This window comes from Carassius carassius, chromosome 40 (genome assembly GCF_963082965.1).
Source record: "Carassius carassius chromosome 40, fCarCar2.1, whole genome shotgun sequence".
Taxonomy (NCBI): domain Eukaryota; kingdom Metazoa; phylum Chordata; class Actinopteri; order Cypriniformes; family Cyprinidae; genus Carassius; species Carassius carassius.
This window is the reverse complement of record NC_081794.1, coordinates 26,986,023-27,009,827: the sequence shown is the minus strand read 5'-3', so window position 1 is coordinate 27,009,827 and position 23,805 is coordinate 26,986,023. Positions and strand designations below refer to the sequence as shown.

The 23,805-nt window shown below is 36.2% G+C and overlaps 1 protein-coding gene across 1 annotated transcript; it reads left to right on the top strand.

Moving 5' to 3' along the window:
* Nucleotides 1-14,502: 14,502 nt before the first annotated feature.
* LOC132122485 (sushi, nidogen and EGF-like domain-containing protein 1) lies at nt 14,503-16,195 on the top strand. Its single transcript, XM_059532819.1, has 6 exons — nt 14,503-14,635; nt 14,731-14,995; nt 15,081-15,211; nt 15,303-15,435; nt 15,510-15,592; nt 15,671-16,195. Exons 2-6 carry the CDS (start codon nt 14,848-14,850, stop codon nt 15,743-15,745), a joined length of 570 nt encoding a protein of 189 aa, XP_059388802.1. The 5' UTR covers nt 14,503-14,635; nt 14,731-14,847; the 3' UTR covers nt 15,746-16,195.
* The last annotated feature ends 7,610 nt before the right edge of the window (nt 16,196-23,805 follow it).

The following is a 23,805-nucleotide window of genomic DNA, read 5'->3' as shown; positions in this document are numbered from 1 at the left end:
AGTTCAATTCCAGGCTGCAGCAAAGTCAGATTGTGCAGAAGAATCATCTGTTTCCTGTGGTCTTGTCCTGCTGCTCCTCTGAGACAAGGTCTTTACAGGGGATCTGTATCTGGGGCTCTAGTTGTCCTGGTCTCCGTTGTCTTTCAGGGATGTAGAGGTCCTTTCTAGGTGCTGATCCAGCATCTGGTCTGGATACGTACTGGATCCGGGTGACTGCAGTGACCCTCTTATCTGGACACAGACTGGATCTGGTGGCCACGGTGACCTCGGAACAAGAGAGAAATAGACAAATATTAGCGTAGATGCCATTCTTCTAATGATGTAGCAAGTACATAGGGTGTTATGGGAAGTGTTTCCGGTTCCGGTTTACCTAATTAATGCAGCCTAAAAATCCTTTAACGGATTTGGATAATAAAAGCATATTAGTATGTTATGTGTATGCCACGTTAAAGAGATGGGTCTTTAATCTAGATTTAAACTGCAAGAGTGTGTCTGCCTCCCGAACAATGTTAGGTAGGTTATTCCAGAGTTTAGGCGCCAAATATGAAAAGGATCTGCCGCCTGCAGTTGATTTTGATATTCTAGGTATTATCAAATTGCCTGAGTTTTGAGAACGTAGCGTACGTAGAGGATTATAATGTAAAAGGAGCTCATTCAAATACTGAGGTGCTAAACCATTCAGGGCTTTATAAGTAATAAGCAATATTTTAAAATCTATACGATGCTTGATAGGGAGCCAGTGCAGTGTTGACAGGACCGGGCTAATATGGTCATAATTCCTTGTTCTAGTAAGAACTCTTGCTGCTGCATTTTGGACTAGCTGTACTTTGTTTACTAAGCGTGCAGAACAACCACCCAATAAAGCATTACAATAATCTAACCTTGAGGTCATAAATGCATGGATTAACATTTCTGCATTTGACATTGAGAGCATAGGCCGTAATTTAGATATATTTTTGAGATGGAAAAATGCACTTTTACAAATGCTAGAAACGTGGCTTTGTAAGGAAAGATTGCGATCAAATAGCACACCTTGTTTTTACAAGCAGAGTTTTTAGGTCCTATAATTAACACCTCTGTTTTTTCAGAATTAAGAAATTACTCGTCATCCAGTTTTTTATATCGACTATGCAATCCATTAGTTTTTCAAATTGGTGTGTTTCACCGGGCTGCGAAGAAATATAGAGCTGAGTATCATCAGCATAACAGTGAAAGCTAACACCATGTTTCCTGATGATATCTCCCAAGGGTAACATATAAAGCGTGAAGAGTAGCGGCCCTAGTACTGAGCCTTGAGGTACTCCATACTGCACTTGTGATCAATAGGATACATCTTCATTCACTGCTACGAACTGATGGCGGTCATATAAGTACGATTTAAACCATGCTAATGCACTTCCACTGATGCCAACAAAGTGTTCAAGTCTATGCAAAAGAATGTTGTGGTCAATTGTGTCAAACGCAGCACTAAGATCCAATAAAACTAATAGAGAGATACACCCACGATCAGATGATAAGAGCAGATCATTTGTAACTCTAAGGAGAGCAGTCTCAGTACTATGATACGGTCTAAATCCTGACTGGAAATCCTCACATATACCATTTTTCTCTAAGAAGGAATATAATTGTGAGGATACCACCTTTTCTAGTATCTTGGACAGAAAAGGGAGATTCGAGATTGGTCTATAATTAACTAGTTCTTTGGGATCAAGTTGTGGTTTTTTTGATGAGAGGCTTAATAACATCCAGTTTGAAGGTTTTCGGGACATATCCTAATGACAATGAGGAATTAATAATAGTCAGAAGAGGATCTATGACTTCTGGAAGCACCTCTTTTAGGAGCTTAGATGGTATAGGGTCTAACATACATGTTGTTGGTTTAGATGATTTAACAAGTTTATACAATTCTTCCTCTCCTATGGTAGAGAATGAGTGGAACTGTTCCTCAGGGGGTCTATAGTGCACTATCTGATGTGATACTGTAGCTGACGGCTGAATGGTTGCAATTTTTTCTCTAATAGTATCGATTTTAGAAGTAAAGTAGTTCATAAAGTCATTACTGCTGTGGTGTTGGAAAATGTCAACACTTGTTGAGGCTTTATTTTTCGTTAATTTAGCAAATGTATTGAATAAATACCTGGGGTTATGTTTGTTTTCTTCTAAAAGACAAGAAAAGTAATCGGATCTAGCAGTTTTTAATGCTTTTCTGTAGGATATGTTACTCTTCCGCCAAGCAATACGAAATACCTCTAGTTTTGTTTCCCTCCAGCTGCGCTCCATTTTTCGGGCTGCTCTCTTTAGGGTGCGAGTATGCTCATTATACCATGGTGTCAAACTGTTTTCCTTAACCTTCCTTAAGCGTAAAGGAGCAACTTTATTTAAAGTGCTAGAAAAGAGAGAGTCCATAGTTTCTGCTACATCATCAATTTGTTCTGAGCTTTTGGATATGCTAAGGAATTTGGTTACATCAGGAAGATAACTTAAAAAGCAGTCTTTTGTGTTAGAAGTGATGGTTCTTCCATACTTGTAACAAGAAGTAGAATTTACAATTTTGGCTATATGAAGTTTGCACAGAACTAAATAATGATCTGAGATATCATCACTTGGCTGAATAATTTCAACACCATCAACATCAATTCCATGTGACAGTATTAAATCTAGAGTATGATTTAGACAATGATTTCGACAATGAGTTTGATTTCGACAATGCTGATCCCAATGCATCTTTTTCATTATCAACATGGATATTAAAATCACCAACTATTAAAACTTTATCTGCAGCCAGAACTAACTCGGGTGTAAAATCACCACTCTTTAATAAAGTCTGTATGGTGCCCTGGTGGCCTGTATACAGTAGCCAGTACAAACATAACAGGGGATTTATCATTAACATTTGTTTCTCTGGATAATGTTATATGAAGCACCATTACTTCAAACGAGTTATACTTGAAGCCTGCCCTCTGAGAAATCCTGAAAACGTTGTTATAAATTGAAGCAACACCTCCACCTTTGTGTAGCATATATAACTTGCTACAATTATAGATAAAATAGTACATCAGTATCAGAAGAGTCTAGTTTGGCTCAAGGAGGAAAAGGTGCAGTTCAATGACACACAGAGTCAAGGTTGCATTGCAATTGTGAGTTGTATTACATATAGGACAACAAGTATTTACAATATTTACATGTGCACATAGGTAGTACTCAGTTCAAAGTTATTTATGAGCATACAACGATCTCAGAATTCTCTCAACCATAAAAGGATGCTTGAAGCAGCAGTGATTCACAAAACACAACCCTCGAGACAGGCAGAGTCCAAGGAGTCCATGATAGCACAAGTTCATAAGATCAGTACCAATGTGTGGATGGGAAAAATGTCCAAGGTTTGTGCAAATGTCTCAGAGTGTGTGCAAATGTCTCAGAGTGTGTGTAAATGTCTCAGAGTGTGTGTAAATGTCAATTAGCAGCTGAGTGTGTGTGTACGCAGCTGCAGTGCCTCCTACCACACCGGTAGATGCATGCACTCCGAAGCATCAGGTTGGGCCTAGTGGCTCGCCATCAATACACAGAACCTGGCCAGTTCCTTTATCATTAAGTCACTCAACAGCAGTCATTTGAAAAGGTAGAGGCAATCTGCAGCAGTTCAACACACCGGCTCGCGCACACACATACCAAACAACAGCGCGCGGCCGTATTTAAAAGAAGTGACGCAACACTCTGTCAAGTCCCGCGATGCTTCACGAAGTCTCGCGACAACGCGAACATAAGGTGGAACCGCAAATAAAGAGAATAAGGAAAAACATCTGGGTTACATTTGCCTTTTAGACGCGGCTCATGTTTATAACAGTAATCTTGGGGGGTGGACTCATTTAAAATAATGTAATCATCAGGTTTTAGCCAGGTTTCTGTCAAACAGAGTACATCTATATTATGATCAGTGATCATATTATTTACAAAAAGTGTTTTCGTAGAAAGGGATCTGATATTCAATAAACCAAGCTTTATCATTTGTTTATCCATATTGCTTCTGTTTTTTATTTGTTGAACCTCAATTAAATTGTTAATCTTAACCTGGTTTGGACGTTTTTTGTTTTTTCTAGTTCGGGGAACAGACACAGTCTCTATAGTGTGATATCTAGGTGAAAAAGTCTCTATGTGCTGAGAATTAACTGACCTCTGTGACGGGAGGCAGCTAGCAAACGGTCGGTTTAGCCAGTCTGTCTGCTTCCTGACCTGGGCCCCAGTTAGTCAAGTATAAACACTAAGACTATTTGCCATATTTCTAGAGAGAAGAGTGGCGCCACCCCAGGAGGGATGAAGACCATCTCTTTTAAACAGGTCAGGTCTGCCCCAAAAGCTCGGCCAATTGTCTATAAAGCAGAGACTAAGCCCCAATCCCAATTCTATTTTATACCCCTCTATTTTTTCTCCCCTCCCCCTTGACACTCTGTTTCAAGGGGGAGGGGAGAAAATATTCCCCTCAGGATATGGACACCACTACTATGCCGTCACACGTCAACATTCATCGTCTAGCTTTGAAAATACACACATATGCTGGTCTGCTGGTGTGCATTAGAGCCTTTAATTATCGTTCTGTATTAATGCGCTTCTTACTGACACACACACACATATCGGAAATCGCGCAGCTCACACATCCAGGAGAAAGAACACTTGTCAACGCTGCCCCACGACTTTTATTAAATACAGTTTAAATACTGAATCGCTACATTATATTTTTCAGCAGCGAGAGGATAAAATTTTTGTTTTAAGTAAGCTCACTCTAAACCCAGACAGCAAGCAGTTTTTGCCCAGATCTGGCCCACATTTGGCCCGCATGAAATCCAGATATGGGCCGGTTCTGGGCCGAAACGCACAGACACGAATACACGCAACTTCCATTTCTCTTTCTTTCTCTCTCTCTCTCTCTCTCTCTCTCTCTCTCGAATAGGCAATATTTGAGAAAATGGTTTAGCGATTTCTAATTATTGGGGGATTAGCCCCCATTAATGTCTACGGCAGTTATTGCACTGATCAGACATATGCTGTGGCGCTATCATGCAGTCTGTAATGATATGACGTTAGCAAATATTAGCGATTTTTTGCAAACATTTCTTTGAGTAACATGACCGTTAATATGAACTCAAAATTGAATGTAACATAAAACAAATGATTACTTTTCATTAAAATCTTTATTTATGCCAAAAAAGCTTACATTTATGTGTCTTTTTGTTCGCTATAGCAGCCATGTTGCTGAGAGAATTCATACCCCTTCGTTTGAAGTAGTGATTTGTCGTTCTTGAACGATTGGTTCATTTTGAACGAATCTTTAATGTGACTCAGGAAGAACGAGTCGTCTCGGGGAGTGATTCGTTCAGTCGCGCATGCGCAATATTCTATAGGTTCTGCTCTGCTAGTAGTAATCAGGGGGGCAGGGTTTCCTATTTTTTTGAAACACCCCTGGGCGCCGCCATTGGCTAGCGGACCCCCACCTGCTGTAAGCATTGTATTGACTCGCATTCATTTTGGCGTCATTTTGACAGTGAATAACTTTACATCTGAGGTGTTTAAAGACTCCATTTGTCCATTAATTATTTCTAAAGAAACACGAAAATGTATAAAAGGCTCCATTACCTTGTATCTTACGTTATGGTCCCGTAGAAGCAGTTTTTGTAAAAAATAGGCTAACGATTGCGTCATAACCAGCGACTCTCTGTCGCACACTAGAGAAATTATCGTATGGACAGGAGGAGAAGCTCGCAGGCAATCTTTTACTGTCTATGAGGCTATCGGGGGGACGTGGAGGCATGAAGTCAAGGGAGATAATCAATCAGAATACTTACCAAAATGTGCTCCTGTTCACGCTCGCCTTCTCTGCAAGATTCGGTGGGTGATTCAGATTTCTCTTGGCAGAGCGATTAGAAGACTTACAGGTTGCTCACGTGACATCTACGTCATCAAGCTCAGTTTGAGTCTGCACAATACTCTCGACCCCCAGGAAGTGCTTGCTTCTAATTGACTTCACTTGTCTCCGTTGAATCCAATGGGGTCGCTGTGTCCATTTCTTTTACTGTCTATGGGTCTATCGTGTTTTTGACTCGTTCCTTAATCACTTGACAGATCCATACGCTAAACCTATGCAGTCTGAGCCGGAAAGAGAATTGATTAATTCATAGTTCGGGTCAATCGGGTTTTTGACTCGTTCCTTAATCATGTGACAGACCCATACGCTAAACCAAATGCAATCTGTGCCGGAAAGAGAATTGATTAGTTCATCTCATGAGTCTTCGCGTCGAGTCGTTCCTTAATCACGTGACAGCCCAATACGCTAAGTCCGAGCCGGAAAGAGAATTGATTAATTCATAGTTCGGGTCTATCGGGTTTTTGACTCGTTCCACAATCACGTGACAGTCCCATATGTTAAACCAATGCTGGAAAGAGAATTGATTAGTTCATCTTTCGGGTCTTCGGGTTGTTCGTTCTTTTGTCACGTGACGTGACAACATTGGAGTAATTAGTTAATTTACAACCTTCCTTACAAATATAGTACTATTGCATAGTACTATTTATATATATATATATATATATATATATATATATATATAATTATTGGTTATGCTTAAAATTTTGTCCATATGATGGCGAAATCACTTTGATAAAGAAGAGATTCGATTTTTTCTGTTTGTTTTTTTATTTTTACAGTGGATTCTAATCTTCAAAAATGACTTTGTTGTATGATTTATGTCTTTTGAGTTCACCCTTCAGATTAGACTATAGAACTGTAGTGTTACTTGTTTAGAATTCAAAATGTTATTTGCTTTTAATTTATGTCATTATGTTCTTTTTGAGCAATCTTCTTGTACAGTTTGCCTAGGAAAAGCTATTATTATACCAGAAAACTCCATAAATACTTTGTATTGTATGCTTGGATTATTATTTTATTATATAGCCTAGTGTTTATTTACTGATAGACCGTCAAAAAGACAAATTAATCAATATTTTATTTATAACAGGGTTTTTATTTATTTATTATTATTTATTAATAAAATAATAACACACTACAGATCCTGAAGAAACAGTAACAAAAACACAGTGACAGAAGTGTCAGAAATACCGTATGGGTCTGTCACGACTCGACCCAAAGACTCATGAGATGAACTAATCAATTCTCGTTCCGGCTCGGACTCCATTAGTTTAGTGTATGGGTCTGTCACGTGATTAAGGAATGACTTGAACCCGAAGACTTTTCAGACAAGAAGTGAGATGAGCTAATCACAGACTGAAGACCCAAGTAAAGAATGAATTAATCTTTTCGGTATCTTATAGCATTTTAGTTTTGTATTGTTTGTAGTATGATCAATGTTCGCGTAAGTACTAGATGTGTTGGGGAAGTAACACGTAACATTTTAATTACAATTTCTAAAAATGAACGAAATAAACGAAATGACTCGAAAAAAATTCATTCAATTTGCTGTATGATACTCAAAAGTCTGAGTCAGTAAAATGATCCGAACTTCCCATCACTAATTTGAAGTGTGGTCCTGAAAAATCTTCGTTTGAAGGGCTATCTGGCCCTTCCCCTTTCCCCTACCCCTCCAACCAAAAGAGAATCGAGACAACCCTACCCCTTCACATGAACGCGCGAAATGGAGGGGTAGGGGAAAGGGGAAGGGCTAAGGGGTAGAACTGGGATTGGGCCTAACCCTAAATCTCTGATGATGATTGCCATTTTAAAGATGTAGAAACTGATCAAGAGAGGAATGTCACTGCACAGGACAGAGAATCTTGTTTGATGCTTCACTTTTTCCGCTTACTTTCTGTTTCTCTCATACATATAGCCTACATACATACAAACATATTTGATTATATACAAAAAAACTGTCTTTCTGTGTTTTTCCGTCACATCATGCTTCATTGTCACATCTTTTTAATCCCTTAAGAAATTAAAGTCGAGAAGTTTATTTACTAAAATATATCTTCTATAAGAAGACAAATACACAACCAAGTTTTAAAATATGTGTTTTGCCTTTTATAGTTTGATTGGTGTCAGTGGTTTCTGTTTTAGTCTGTTAATTTCACACTTTAGCGAGTAAAAAAACAAGCTTGTTTCGTTTTGATTGGCAAAAATAAATGATATAAAAAGGAGTACTCAAAAATATTTAAATTCTGACATATACAGTGCATTTTAGTTTATTGTTGCCTACGGTGGATGAGAAATTGTCTTTTTCCTTGTTCACCACGAGAGGGAGACGGCAGCTTAATGGTGGTTGAGTGAGATACTTTGCTGTAACAATTGTGCATATGTTTTTACCCTGAAATATCAGTTTCAAAATCATTCTGAAGGCACACTTAATCACACAAACTTATGTTTTGGGACTGCAGAATGTAACAGATGATACAGATGAACCTTTTAATTTAAATCAGTGTCTGGATCCAAAATCACAACTTTTGTGTTGTTTGAACTTGCTGTGTAATAATCATTTGATGCTAAGCTAACGGGCAAGCTCCAGTTCTAATAACTTTTTATTTAAATCTATCATAGAATCTAGAGTCCAAACCCTAATCAAACAATTAAAAGTCACTTACAGTACATCTGTATGATTTCGCTGTGGACGTCATCTTTTGCAGAGATGGGGGAATTTACTCTGTGGAGCCCAGTGCATCATGGGTATATTCTAGCTGCTGAGAGAGCTTGTGCAGTCGTTATTGTGGTGTATCTTGGAATTGAATGAGTGCTACCCATAAAATCCACTTTAATAACCTCTACAAATTCTGTCCTTTGAATTAGTGCAATTTACAGGAATAAATTGAGTAATTTTGGACAGAGCTTACCAAACAGTTTGGTCAGTTCAACAAACACAACTGATATTGTTGTTGTCATAATTTTCCATTAATATGTAGCCTAAGAACGTGCAAAATAAAGTGATTTTAATGCTTTTTCAGCTCATAGTTTAAAGTTGTCTTCATTCCTCACAAAATGTTTTAGTTGACCATGATAAACTCAACATTTTTTCTGGAAACCCTAGTAAACTCTGTCACAGACATTATTGTGTTTAACATTTTGTGACATCTGATATAGATAATCATCATACAATGACGTTATTCAGTCCCTCTGACTCACAAAGGCAGATAACATGCTTAAAACTGACACGCACATTATAATTAATGATAGTTAGACACTTGCAAAAGCTCATAGTCGGGTGTGAAGGAAGGTTATTATAGCGCCACCTTTTGACAAAAGTTGGGGAGTTAGTTTTATCTACAGATACCATTCTCGGTACATATATTTGTCTCATCAAGCGAGACAACTTTATAATTTACACTCATCAGCTACGACCAACAGGAACTCAGCTATTTTGCTTTGAATGTTGATTTATGGAAGCAATCTTAAGATGCAAATGCGTATTTTGCTTTTATTTTGCGTACTTATACATTTTGGAATCTGCACAGAGGCTGGGACCTGGGCATGGCACATGGTCTCTATGGCATCCCCTGAAACATAGTCAGAAAACTTGATGTATATCTCACACATACTTGCACATATTTATATGAAACTCAGTACACACATAGATCTCATTGGGCCGAACAACTGTGGCACTGCATGTCATAGGCTCCGCTCAACAGGAAGTTGGCTGTGTTATAGCATGCTCTGGAATTTGATATATTCCTCTGAGGATTTCAAACTGATTGCCACCAAACTCGATGAACATGATCTCAAGACATTAGGGATGTTAAATTGAGAATATTTGTTATCTCGAATGGTTTGGCCATGGTGAGTGGATGAAATTATGGTGAGAAATGAGAAACGGCATGTCTAATAACTCTTGCACACATTGTTTGATTTTGATGAAACGTCAGTGGTTTGTTCACTGTGTGAGGTCGATCACATAGATGTGACTATTAGGAGTCAAAGATATAGCGCCACCAACTGGCAGCAGGAAGTGTGTCTTTTCAAAATGCTTTGAAATCAGCATCTTGTTTTTACTCCATTTTTTTTTTACTTTACCAGGATAATTTCAAAACATGACCGATGTGAAACTGTAAAGGGACTTTTGATATCCCGAGAGGGCTTGTCTCCCCAAGTCCAGCTGTCATCTGGCAGCCCATTCACTCACCCTCAGCCCACCATTTTTTCGATGGGATCAGAGAGGGTCTGCCAGTCTCCATCTGCATCATGGCTAAAGGATCCCCTGTCTACGCCTCCAGCCTCAGAGTCCAGGACTCCGCCTCGATATGCGATATGTCACGCCCATGAACTGTCTGCGTGTGTTTTTCTTCTCCATGTGCTCCCGTGACCTAATTTCTCCCTCTTGTTGATTGTCTCATTTGAATCTCCTGTGTCACGTTCATTAGACCTCATTAAGCCCTGTATTTATAGTGTTGTCTGCCCTTTGATTGCTTTGCTTTGTTAAACATATTAATGTGCTACCTGTGTCATAATAAAGACTGTTACTTTTTTTCCTATTGTTGTCTCCACATTCCTCACCGTCTCACAGCAGCACCATGACAATATGAGACTGCATTGGTGTTTTTCCATAATAAATTGAAGAAATAATTAGACGATAAGTATGTTAGATTACTAAGTTTAGATGTTTAAGTGTGTGTGTGCGCGTGATACAGAGAGCAGAGAATTGTAAACGTGCATGAATGTTAGAGACAGAAATGATATGCTGTCGTGTAAATAAGATAAATAACATAAGGCTATTTCGTTTTTTTAATAAAAGAATATAGACTTGTTCTATAGGAAATGTAACCTCAACTGACTGTTGTGATCTGGTGCTATATAGAAAATAAAATTTAATAAAATTAACTTGACCTTCAACAATATAATGGCAGGGTAAACACTCAAAGTCACATTCATATTTTGTAAATACACTGAAAAACTCCACTTAGACAATAGAGCACATAGTTATAAATGTTGGATTTTAATTATATGTGTGATTATTAATTAAATTAAATTTATATAATTATATTCTATGTATAATTTTAAATGTTTGTAAATTTTGTGTTGGTGAATAGAGAAAGTATAATGTATTTTTAATCTGCATGTCAGGATGATACTGAAAGTGAAAGAACTATGGGTCAAATTTATTTCTGAGAAGAGTTGGACAAATATGCAGTTTTAATTTATTCACTGGTAAATAATGCTTATACTGCACATGCTATAATTATCTGTAACTATTAAATCATGTACTTTGTAATCTAAAGCTAAAAATAGACGAAAGAAAGTACATAATTGAGCTGATAAATATCCAACGTTGATCAGTATATTTAAATTAAAAATAGCCATGCTGATGATATATCGTGAACCTCTATTTTTAGCTGCATTTTTTTCCTTGTTTCCAAAGTACAGTACTGTAGCATGTAATCACAGGTACTGTTTACAACACATAATAGTTAAAGATTCCCAAAACAAAGTGGGACCCGGCTTCAGAGGCAGAAATGTCTGATTACTTTCTCTTAAGTTCTCTTGAATTACTGTAAACCCTGATTAACAGAAAGTTAACAGAACTCAAAATTAAGGCAACCAATTTTTGAGTTAATAATACATTTTAGTTTTCAAAAGTTCAATATTTGTATTAAATGCAACATGTTTTTTGAATACAGTTTGTTTAATTCAAATGTTTTCATTAAGTTTGCTCAAATATTTACGGTGCCTATGAGTTGTAGCTGCATCAAGTTCTTGCAAGGTTATGTCTGATTCACAAATTCCTTAAAATAGACTATTAATTGATGGGATATCATGTTTATATCATATTATCTGAAAAGATTATTAGAATTACTAGGGGAAAACAATGAAGAATACAATTTAGAGTAGAATTTATAAACCCCATTAGCTATTGCATTTTGATCTAAATGTTCTACTTGATTCACAATTAAACAAATTTCTTTACTGACCTCTTTTTTTTCCAAATGAATAAAATATAAACTATTTTTCAACTCCTCACATTCACCCTTTTGACTTTTTAATATATAATTAATCTAAAACGAAATGTATCTTAATACGTTTTTGTCTCTCCTCTTTGGACATATTAGGTTTACAACAACATTTATTAATCTCTTGAATCAACTGAAATCTTTCTACTCGTTTCTTTTTTATCAGATTTTTGCTAAATGTAACTGAATACTCTCTCAATTTATGTTTTAAGTATTCCCATTTAATACCACTCTGCATTCTTTTACAGGAACTCAAAATATCTAAGTTAGTAGAACTTAAAAAACTTTAAATACTTTGAATGTTTGGTTTTACAGATTAGGATTGGTTTAACTGCATTTTAAAATAATAAATTCAGTTATTTCTCTGATCACAGAAAAAGGACCCCCTACATGTGGTTTTATCTTTGACTTCATCATCATGAGACTGTCTCCGGCTTCACAACATCTTCATCTGCTCTTATCTGTCCTGTCACTCAGTAAGGCTTTGTTTATCATCTGTCTTGCATTTATATTTATTCATTTAGCAGACACTTTTATCCAAAGCGACTTACAGATGAGGACAGTGAAAAAAAAAAAGGTAAGACTTAAAGGGTTAGTTCATCAGATTTAGCAGGAAGACAGAAAAACATATTTTATAATATCTCAGAAAGCAGTGGGCCTAATAAAGGAGCAGTCAGTAACTTCAAAGGGATTTTAAAAGACCTGTGTAATATAAAAAAGTGAAAATGTCAACTCCAGCCTTTCTGAGCAATGACCAAAACTGTGTACCACCTGGTAGTGATCTTGCGAATGAGTTCCACATGTGACCGGGTTGTATATACGTGACATAGAATGCCATTCACGGCGGTTATGACTTATTTTTGTCACAAAATAATTAGTCTGGATGCCACGAGTCAGTTTTGATGACTTTGCAATAATTATTAAAGTGTTTAAAATATTGACAATGAAAAATGAGTAATTGTTTCCAATGTATGTAAGGAACACAAAAGCCCCGACATAGGGTGGATAAATATAGGCAAGTAAAACAAGAGAGAGAAGATTAACCCTCATAAAAAGCAACAAAATATTGATGACTCTATTTATTTTTAAAAGGACAATATCTTTGATATGTCCCATACCAACTTTCTGTTTTCATGAGAAATATTAATTTTTATTTATATGTGAACACGTGTTAAATGAGTTTCTGATGTAGCTATTCAGTCATTTTTGTGTTTGTTCATTCATTCAGCAAACCCCTCATCTACAACCACCACAGATCCATCAGGTAATAATGTTGTGAATGATGCTGTGTGTGTACTGATGTTTTATGTACTTCACAGAAGTGTTTTATTTAATGTTGTTTTTTCAACATTTAGTACATCATCATCAACAACAACAACAACAACTTCACAGCCATGGACAGGTAGCCTATTTTTGAATTAATGAGCGCCAGAGTAACTGTAATTACAAGATTCTGAAAACTGCTCACATCTTCATTTGTGTTTTTTTTTGTGTCAATTTTCCTGTTCATTTATCTGCTAACCCCCAGGGCATCCAAGATGTAGGTGACTTTGTTTCTTCAGTAGAACACAAACTAAGATTTTTAACTCAAACCATTGAAGTCTGTTAGTCCTATAATGTCAGTGGATGGGAATAAGGGCTTTGAGAGTTATAAAACATACACAAACAAAACTAAATTAAACCCTGCGGCTTGTGAAGATACACTGATGTGTAAAGACACACAACGATCGTTCTGTGCAAGAAACTGATCCGTATTTATATCGTTTTCTCCTCTGATTTTCACCGCAATGTCTGAACTGTCCTGAGTGCGTTCACGTCGTCGTCTTCTTGCTCTACGGTCACAGTGGCGGGACCAACTCACTTTTTAAAATGAGAATGTCCCTTCACTAATAGGTCCTGCATCTGACTTGCTAAATGGCAAGTCTGCACGCATGCTTGAAATGGCTATTGGCTTATTTTCTTTTATCTTTGATAAGATTTCTGTTTTAATGATACTTCATTAAAAACATTTAAAAATCACAATGTTTCCAAACTTTTGACAGGTAAAGTTACTGTATGAAAATCTGTAGAGAATCATATTTGAACTGATGTCATTGTTGTCTACAACAGTGAGGGAGGATGCAAGCAGAATGCAGTATTATCAGTAAGTAAATGAAATTTAATTTACACTGTCAAATCATACAGGTGCCTATACCCTGAAAGAAAAGAAAATGTCAAAGTTTAAAACAATAAAACATGAACACAAAAGCCCCGACATGGAGTGGATAAATATAGGCAAGTAAAACAAGAGAGAGAGAGAGAGAGAGAGAGAGAGAGAGAGAAGATTAACCCTTCATCGACAACCACCACAGATCTATCAGGTAATAATGTTGTGAATGATGTTGTGTACAATAGTTTTATGTGCATCATAAAAGTGTTTAATTAAGTGTTGTTTTTTAACAGTCAGTACAACAACAAAAACAACTGCACAGCCATGGACAGGTAGCCTATTTTTGAATAAATGCTGTGTTCTGAATTGTAAAACTGCTCACATCTTCATTTGTGTTTTTTTGTTTTCATTCTCCTGGCAGCACCAGAGATATTCTATCTATTCGGCTTAGCAGCAGGACACACTGAATATTCTCTTATTTCTGATGAAGACCATATATTCATTCCCTTCTCAATTTCATATAAATTCTTTGGCCACACTTACAACAGCTTATATGTGAGAATTCAGTTCTATTGCCAGTCTACAGTTAATATAAATGCAAATGTTGCAATCATTTTCTGCTGGATTTGAACTGATTTCTCGCGTTACAGGTTCATTATAACGGACTCATTACATTCAACCAACCACAACCAGCATCTGGACCATACTACTATGTCACGAGAGGAGCCGAAGATTTCATTGCTCCACTCTGGAGTGACCTTGATGACATGGGTTGGATGGGCAAGTACTGGATTCAGCAGTACACCAGTGGAAGTGTTCTCACTCGCGACACTCAGGATATCAACCAGTATTTCCCTCAGATGGACTTCAGTGCTTCTTGGGTCTTTGTTGCCACTTGGGACTTTTTTTTGCAATGTCAGATATGAATTCATTTATTCATCACTCAGCCCAGGTAAAAAATAAAAATAAGAAAAAAAAATAATTAAGATCCTGGCTCAAGGTAAAAAAAAACTGTTTCATGTGTTTTCTTTTCAGGCAATCACGTTTCAAGCGGTTTTAGTTTCAGGTGGCAATCTTTCTTTCTTTCTGATAAATTATGGTGACTGCGCTATAATTTCTGATCAAGTGGAGGTAAAGCAATCATGACAAGGTTTAAATAATATCATATATTCAGTACCATCTCTGTATGCATAAATAACATTTGTTTCTTGTGTTTTAATAGGCTGGATACGACACAATAAACTCCATAAACCACTTTGTAATTCCTGGTTCAACTGATGGCTACTCCATCCCAAACCTGAAGTACACGAGTAATGTAAATGTTCCTGGTCGTTGGGCCTTCATGGGTGGATCAGGTAGGAGTTTCATCAATTAAGTCTTTTTGTTGATGTTATGTAGTACTGTCTCATATTTTTGTGTATTGCTTTAGAAAATGTTGTAAGACTTCAAGTGAGACTTCAGTCATTTTCAGACCTAACAAAGAAGGAAGACGTTGAGACTGTTTTGCAGCAAGTAAGTCACCAGAGCATTTTATGTTTCATGGAACAGAAATATCATATATTTTGATCTGTATATTCATTTTTGCTTCAGATAAAACAACAGCTTGAGAAACATGGACTGTCAAGAAGCGTCGTGCAGAAGATCAGAAAAGTCAAGAAGACATAGCCGTAACATCAGCCTCATGGAAGCAAATTAAAACACCGAACATTCCTGCTGTTGAGGATGTTTTTGCCATTGATAAAGAGGAATGTCACTTCACAAGAAGGAACCTTAGTATTTTTTCCACTCTTCAGCTTTCTTATATACACACTATAACACACAATGATGAACAAAAAAGAATTACATGAACCATATACAATATGTTCCAACTCTTTTCTATGTTGATTTAGTTTGAAAAATCATTGATCCACTCTTTTTTCATCACAATTTGTATTATCAGATCTCTTTAAGAGTCTCAGAGGTTTAAGTCTAATCAAACTGATCTGTAGTATGCAAACAATGAAATTCAACACGATCTTCCACTACTTACGTAATATGATTAATACTTGACCCAGTTGTGAATGACCTCCTTTCACATTTAAACACCCTGAATAGAACTTTTAAATAAAAACACATAAATGTAAAATTTTTTCTAAAAACTTTGTAATAAAGGTTGTCTTTAACAATAAATGAGATTTGACACCACATAAGCTGATTAACTGTGAGAAGAGCGTGTTTTCTTGTTCCTTTTGCTCACCACAAGCGGGAGAAGCAGCTGAGTGAATGAAACGCTAATGAAACTAAATCAGCAATATTTTTGGCAATCTCAACTCTTATAACAAAGTTGATAGTGATGTTTTCTAAATCGTTTGTTGAAATCTGAAAACTTGTTCATTGTGAAAGTAAAACATTACTTCAGATAATGATCTATGACCTTTTAACAGTGTGTTCCATCTCATAATTCATACTTTAATTCCGCATCTGAATTGATGCATTCATAATCAGTGATGAGCGAAGTTATTCTTAAAGAGTAACTAAACCCTAAACCAACTTTTTTTAGTTAATGATCTATAAGAATGGGGCTTTATTAGTGCTGTTCATTGATTCGAGTAACTTTTTTGAAATTTGAGTATAAAATGTTTTAATTCTACAATATATGGTGTAAAAACGTCTGAGTGCTGCCCTCTTCAGGTTGAACGGTGCCTACTGCAGTTGATTTTTTCTATTGGATGTTGTGGTGGCAAGTGACGTAAGCGGTGGCAGGTGACGTAAGCAGTTTCCAGCTCACCACGCCCCTTGGTACGAGCTACCACGCCCTTGGCAGTATAAAACCATCAAAATCACTGTAGTGAGTCAGGAGCTGGAATTGCGAGTATTGGTAACGACCAGGATAGACTATTATAGCATCTATTTAGCATAGCAATTATATAGTTATTTAGATCTTCAAGTTAGCGTAGATTTACCTGTATTTAGTACAGTGGTCAGGATGGTACGGAGGTGTGTTGCTGGTTGCGACAGCACTGCTGGACTGCATAGTTTACCAGCAGACTTTAAAATTAAGCGCCAGTGGTTGCATGCATTTGGCCTGGAAGACCGCAAGTTCCCGCCTAGAGCTCGAGTGTGCAAACTGCGTTTTACACGGGATTGCTTCTCCAACGCAATGGAGGTGGAAATGGGCTTCTCCACACAGCTCGCGCTGAAAAGCGACGCGGTGCGGGAGTTAAGACCGGAGTTTGAGCCAGCGGCTCGAATTGATATGAACAGACACCTCGACACCCTCCACTTCAGGTGAAAGTGGGGGAGAAAAGTCCTCTACTTCAAATGATCGCTCTGTTGCAAAGCTACTTGCGTCATTACAGTCACTCTCCATTTTAGCGTCTCTGACAGCAGCTGTCAATCAATTCGTCACTGCGAGTCTCAGGATCACGCCGCACTCGCTCAGCCCTGCCCTAGGTTCGTCCCCTCTATCTCCGCTGTGATCTGCCCACTTTTCAGCATTTTTCAAATATTGTCAGTGGGTGGAGTCAGGCTCTGAGCAGGGGTTTAGTTACACTTTAAGTAATGCATTACAATATTGCGTTACTCCCTAAAAAAGTCACTGACTGTGTTACTTAGTTACTTTTCTATGGAAAGGAATGTGTTATGTTACTTTTTTTCGTTACATTTTTCTCATCTGGCCTGGGCTTGCTTGTTTGTTTGTTTTTAATATAATCATTTATATTTTTGTCAAATGTAAAGGCCCTTTCACACCAAAAGTGAAATGAATAAGCCTCAGTCATTCTGGATCGCATGAAGCATAGAATGCAGGAGAAGAAAGTTCAACACTGTTGAGCAATAAAAAAGAAGAAAAGAAAAGCAATACAAGTTAATTAACTTAAGTCATTTTTGCTTATTAATATGGTTGAATTTCATCACTGAAGGTCGGCAGCATATATATTATTAATAAAAAGGGGTTAAATTAAAAATATTTGTGTTATTAAATACATTTAATTGCTGGTTTTCATTCATTTTGAGGAATACTGAATCTGTTTTTGTGCAAGTGCGATGACTAAATGCATGTTCATATTTAGTATAGAGCTGCAGTAACCATCATGTTTACACAGCGCACACAACGCCTCTGCACTTACTCCCGATTTCTCTGAGCTGTCAGTCATTAAATCAGTAAACAAAGTAACTTGCATTGCTTATTTGAAAAAGAAACTCAGATATTTTATTGTAAATTAAAAATGCATTACTTTACTGTACTTTTATTATAAATTAATTATAAATTATTACTTTTATTATAAATTAAAAAATGATGCGTTACTTTACTGTACTTGAAAAAAGTAATCTGATTATGTACCTTGTTTTGCGTTACCTCTAACACTGTTAATAATGATAACCAATCTTTAGCTGATCAGATCGGAAGCCCAGCTAAAACCAGCCTACCAGCTTGGATTAAAAGGGTGTCAGAACAGATACATAATTTTAGATCTATTTAGTAACTGATGGCATTTGATATATACAGTAGTCAGATCCTGCAACGACAGATATGGATATCTTTAAAAATTGCTAAAGTGTTCTGAATACAAAATTAACAATTGTGGTTTTTCACCTGTTCATGTGTCAGCTGATATTTATCCCTTTGTGATCCTCATTCTGTACATTCTTGTGAAAGCAGTCAGTTCCACATGGGGAAAAACACAAAAAATGGATGACATCTGTCAGAAGAGGTTAAAGAGGTCAAATTACCAGTTACTTCCTCAAGGCGTCCTTTTGTAAAGAGCACATTATTGTGCTTTTTTAAATTCCCTCAAGGAATGTCTGCTCAGACATTCTCAGGTTGTGTAACATTTAAAGCAAACCCTCAGAAAAGATTACAGTGTTGTTACAATTATAAAGGGTCATCACACATTTTCATAAAGTATGGTGCAGGTAATGAATCATGTACCATAATAGTTTTTGAAACTCATCTGTAAGTACATATAACAAGTAAAAGATAAACGGGCCTATATGAAGTGTTAATATTGCTCATATTAGATTACATCTGATAAGATTATTAATTATTTATTTATGCATTCATTATTTTTAAGAATTACTGCCAGTATTCAAACAAAATGTATTTATGTATTTCAGTGAGTAAGGTTTGTTTATCTCTCCCTTTCTTTAACAGACAGAGCAAAAACAACATCTCCATTAACAACATCTGCACCAACAACAGGTACTCATGAATTAGAACCAGACCAGTTTTATAAAAATAAGAAAAAACAAAAGGCGTTAAATAGTATTAAAAAAATCTTATTTTTACAGGCATTAAAAAAATAATATTACCAGTTTATTTTGAATATAACCATCATAATTACTAACTTTTCAGTTTGTTGTCGCAAAATACTTAGATTGATGTGATGATACACATGCGGAACCAGTTTGACCAGTGCAAATTTGCCATAACATCACATGTTTGGACAGCGGCGGGCTGGTACATGTAATTTTTTTCATAAAGAAATTGGGAAGTGCTATTGAGCAATTTCAGAAAGAATGATTCTGATTTTATTACATTCAGTGTGATCATTGATAATGAATATTGACCGTAACAGTCGCACAAGTTAAGCCTTGTGTGAGGAATCTCATAAAGAAATCAAAACAAATGAGCACAGGCAATGAAACTCATAAAACAAACATACTGTGAAATTGATTTTAAATGTATAACTTATGATATAGCCTAGTTAAGCAACATGAGACAACCTGTAGAGTGCTGTTTCCCGAATATCAGCATGATTGCAGATCTGACATTGATTTTATTCATTCAATAATGAATAGTAAGTAGTAAATGACTTCAATATTATATATATATATATATATATATATATATAAATATATATATATATATATATATATATATATATATATATATATATATAAAACAGTCCCCAATCTCTGAGCAAAACCTATAAGTGTATTTTTACTAAATGACTCTGCATTTTGAACTCATCATTTAATGTCAATTTTAAGTCAATGTTTTAGTGACCTATTCATAAAAACAGGCACTTGATTCATTCTTTAATTAATAACCCATCTGAATTAATTGGTTGAACTAATGACTCAAATGTTCACTCATTGTCACTTGCCACTACCTACATCTCCAAGATAATCATCATTTATTAGCCATGTTTCCAATAGTCGAGCTTAAACCGGGCGTGCTAGTGCGTGCCAGGGCCAGTCGCGTTTCCACTGTCACTTCCGGGGCTTGATCGTGCCTCTCGGTTCTTCATCGGGGTCAACGGCCAGGGTTTTTTGGCCCTACGAAAACCTTGGGCCAAAGCGGGCCAGCGGGGGCTAGAGGAGGGGTTATGAACAAAGACGGATTTTCTCAGTGTCTGGAGAGCGTCAGCGCGGATCATTTCAGAAAGATAACAGCATTAAAGTCTTTTTAAAATAAGTCTTAAGGGGGAGAGTTCATAAGAGTTAAAAAATCACTCTTACTCAGAAGCGAGTGTTTGAAATGATGTGGACTATAATCACTAAACAATCACCAAACAAGGCAGAAATATTTATAAGCGATGTAAAAGACGATTTGCACGCTAAACATTAATTTTACCATAGTAAACATGGTAAATGCAACCAGGAGAAATCAGACGTCAGCTTTTTATTCTCTATCACAATTGTGTATTTATTTAGTAACATATTTTATCTGTCATAAGTCTCGTCTCGAGAGTTTAGCTCTACTTAGCATATGTCATCAAAAATATAATAATGATTTTTGTTCGGGACCTTCTATAAAAATAGAGAAGGCGCTCTCTGAGAAAAGAAGGCGATCATCTGAGAAAGCTAATAGCTATAACACCAGCATTAAAAACTTTTTTTTAAAGAAGTTGCTCCAAACTCCCTTTAACTCAGCAGTGAGTGTTTGAAATAACAGCCTGCCCATTCCTTTCTGTTTTCACAGGTACACGCAATCAAAATGAAGTCAGCGAACCACAGTGACATGCATAGAACATGCAGATCACACAAATCCACGTGCAAGGTTTGTGGAGCAGCAGTAACACAAACACTGAATAATCCAATATCTTGTGTTTACAGGCTGTTTTGCTCAGTTAATATGAAGCTTGAATGAATTAAAGATCATATTATTCGTATTTTACAGATCAGGTTTCTCTGTCGCTCTGTATAAGTCTACTAGCCTGCACAAGATGAAAATTTTGTCATTAATCACTTCACTTCAAAGTAAAAGCTTTGTTCGTCTTCGGATCACAATTTAAAATATTTTAGTTGAAAACTGGGAGGCTTGTGACTGTACCAGAGACTGCCAAGTAAATTACACTGTCAAAGTCCAGAATAGTGCTGTTACAGTACCAAAATTTCAGTATTCGGTACCAATACCAGTGAAAATCCACAGTTCTCGCTACCAGTTTCTGTACCAAAGCTAAACACAAAAACACGCTTATTTATAAGCGCAGGTGGATGAGAGAGGTTTCTCCGGTAACGGATGTAATCAAATAAGTGCTGAGCCTGAGCTCACAAACACTGCAGATGAAATAAAAATGACAATCATAATTTTCTGAAGACAGCCGGTTTCCTTCAGAAACAGTGATATAAAAACACCCGCACAGGATTTCGGCTTTGACACGCAGTGCTCATGTCTATTCAATGAAGTCAAAGCCTTTTGGAAAATCTATTTGTAGCGGTCAATTTTGATATTGTGGCAGGCTGACACAAATAAATCAATGTATGGAAAACAATGAAAGTTACCCGCTTGAACTCTTTAATTTGATCTGTGTGTCTGTTTTTAAAAAAAAAAATTTTTTATTTTGGTGCATTTCCTCCATTTGATGTCACCATCTCTCATTGCTTTTATAAAGAGAGTGTATCTGCGCACCTTTCGGAGAGCGCATCAAGACTGGTACTTAAAATAAATAAAAAAACTAGTACTGTAACGTTTTCTTTTTTTTTCACTGACTTGGTACTGCAGTACCAGGTCTTTTGACAACTCTAGCCCAGAAATGTACAAAAGACATCATCAGAACTAAGCTTTTACGGGTTAAGAATGACATTGGGGTAAGTGATTAATGACAAAACTTTCGTTTTGGCGTGGAGTATCCCTTTAATACAATAACCAATGTAGGCATTCTAGGTTGTTGGGCCTTTCTTGTGAACAATGGAATGGGTAGGAATCAAAATGTCTTATTATGTCCTTAGTGTGTCCTTTTAGGAATCATAGAACTTCAAATAAAACTTCAGTCATTTTCAGAGCTAACACAGAGTGATAACACTGAGGTTGTTTTGCATCAAGTAAGTCACCAGAGCATTTTATGTTTTATAGAGCTATATAATCAGTTGAATGGAATGGAAATAAAATGCTCTGATCCGTCTGTTTATCTTTGTTTCAGATAAAACAAGAGCTGGTCAGTTGTTTACTGTCAATTAGAGTTGAGTTGAAGTTAAGAAAATTCAAGAAGACACAGCCATAACATCAGCCTCATGGAAAGGAATTAAAACGCTGAACACTGCCACTGTTGAAGATCTCTTCCATTGAGGAATGCCATTTCACAGGAAGAAAATTTTCTTTATATATTTTTTCACCATTAAATACATTCGTACATATGTAACACACAATGTACAAAAAAATATTACATAGTGTTCAGCTGTTGTTGATCTAGCTTGAATAATTGTTGATTCATATTTTTTCTGATTATGCTTTTATATAATCAGATCTTTTTAACAGTTGCAAATCTAATCAAACTGATCTATCATATGTGAACAATGAACTGAAACATGTTCTTCCACTACTACTTTAACTGGAAGCGTAACTTACGTAAGATGACAAATACTTAACCCAACTGTAAATTACTTGCTTTAACTCCTAAACACCCAGAATAGTCTCTTTTAGATTACAAAACATAAATGTCAAATTATATATGTCAATATATAAATGTTTTTTAAACATCTTTGTATTTGTCTATAAGAATAAATGAGACTTGACGCCACATAACCTGATCAACATTGCCTTCATATATCACAATCTGTATTTGAAATATTTAGACATAGGCATCTATCAATATGTTATATTAATATTAAAATGTGGCTTAACAAGTGGACATAAATAATAGATATACAATAGGTTTATAACACGATTAATGCTATATTTCAATATATTTCAATACATTATATACATTAAAAACACAGGAAGGGCTGGTACTGGCAAGCTAAACAATATGAAAATACTGATATTTTATAGACTGAAATAAATATATATTTCAGTATATATGATATATATATATAATACTTTATTATAATATAGTATTAAATATTATATATATTACAATTTATTTTAAGGTGTCCTTCCTACAGTGCAATTACACATTAAAGTACTGAGTAATATTAATTAACTACATGTACTTACTATATGGTTGGGGTTAGGATTGGGGTTTGGCCTAGGGTTACGTGCATGTAGTTATTCATATTTTATTATTATAATAGTAAGTACGTGCAACATATAACAAGGACACCTTGAAAATAGTGTTACTATTCTAAATAAATATATAAAGTCTGGAAAGTTTAAAGGGCTCATATGATGCTTTTTTTAAAGATCATTAATTAGTGTATTTGGTGTAACAGAATATGCCGCGGTTCCACCGAAATTACCCGGAACATTTGTACCAGGAACTTTTTTCCCCCCAGACCTGTTGCTTTCTGCATTTCCACCGCATACCGGGAAGTACCAAGTACTAAAGTACCGGGAAGATTCAGGGGGGCAGGGTTTCATATTT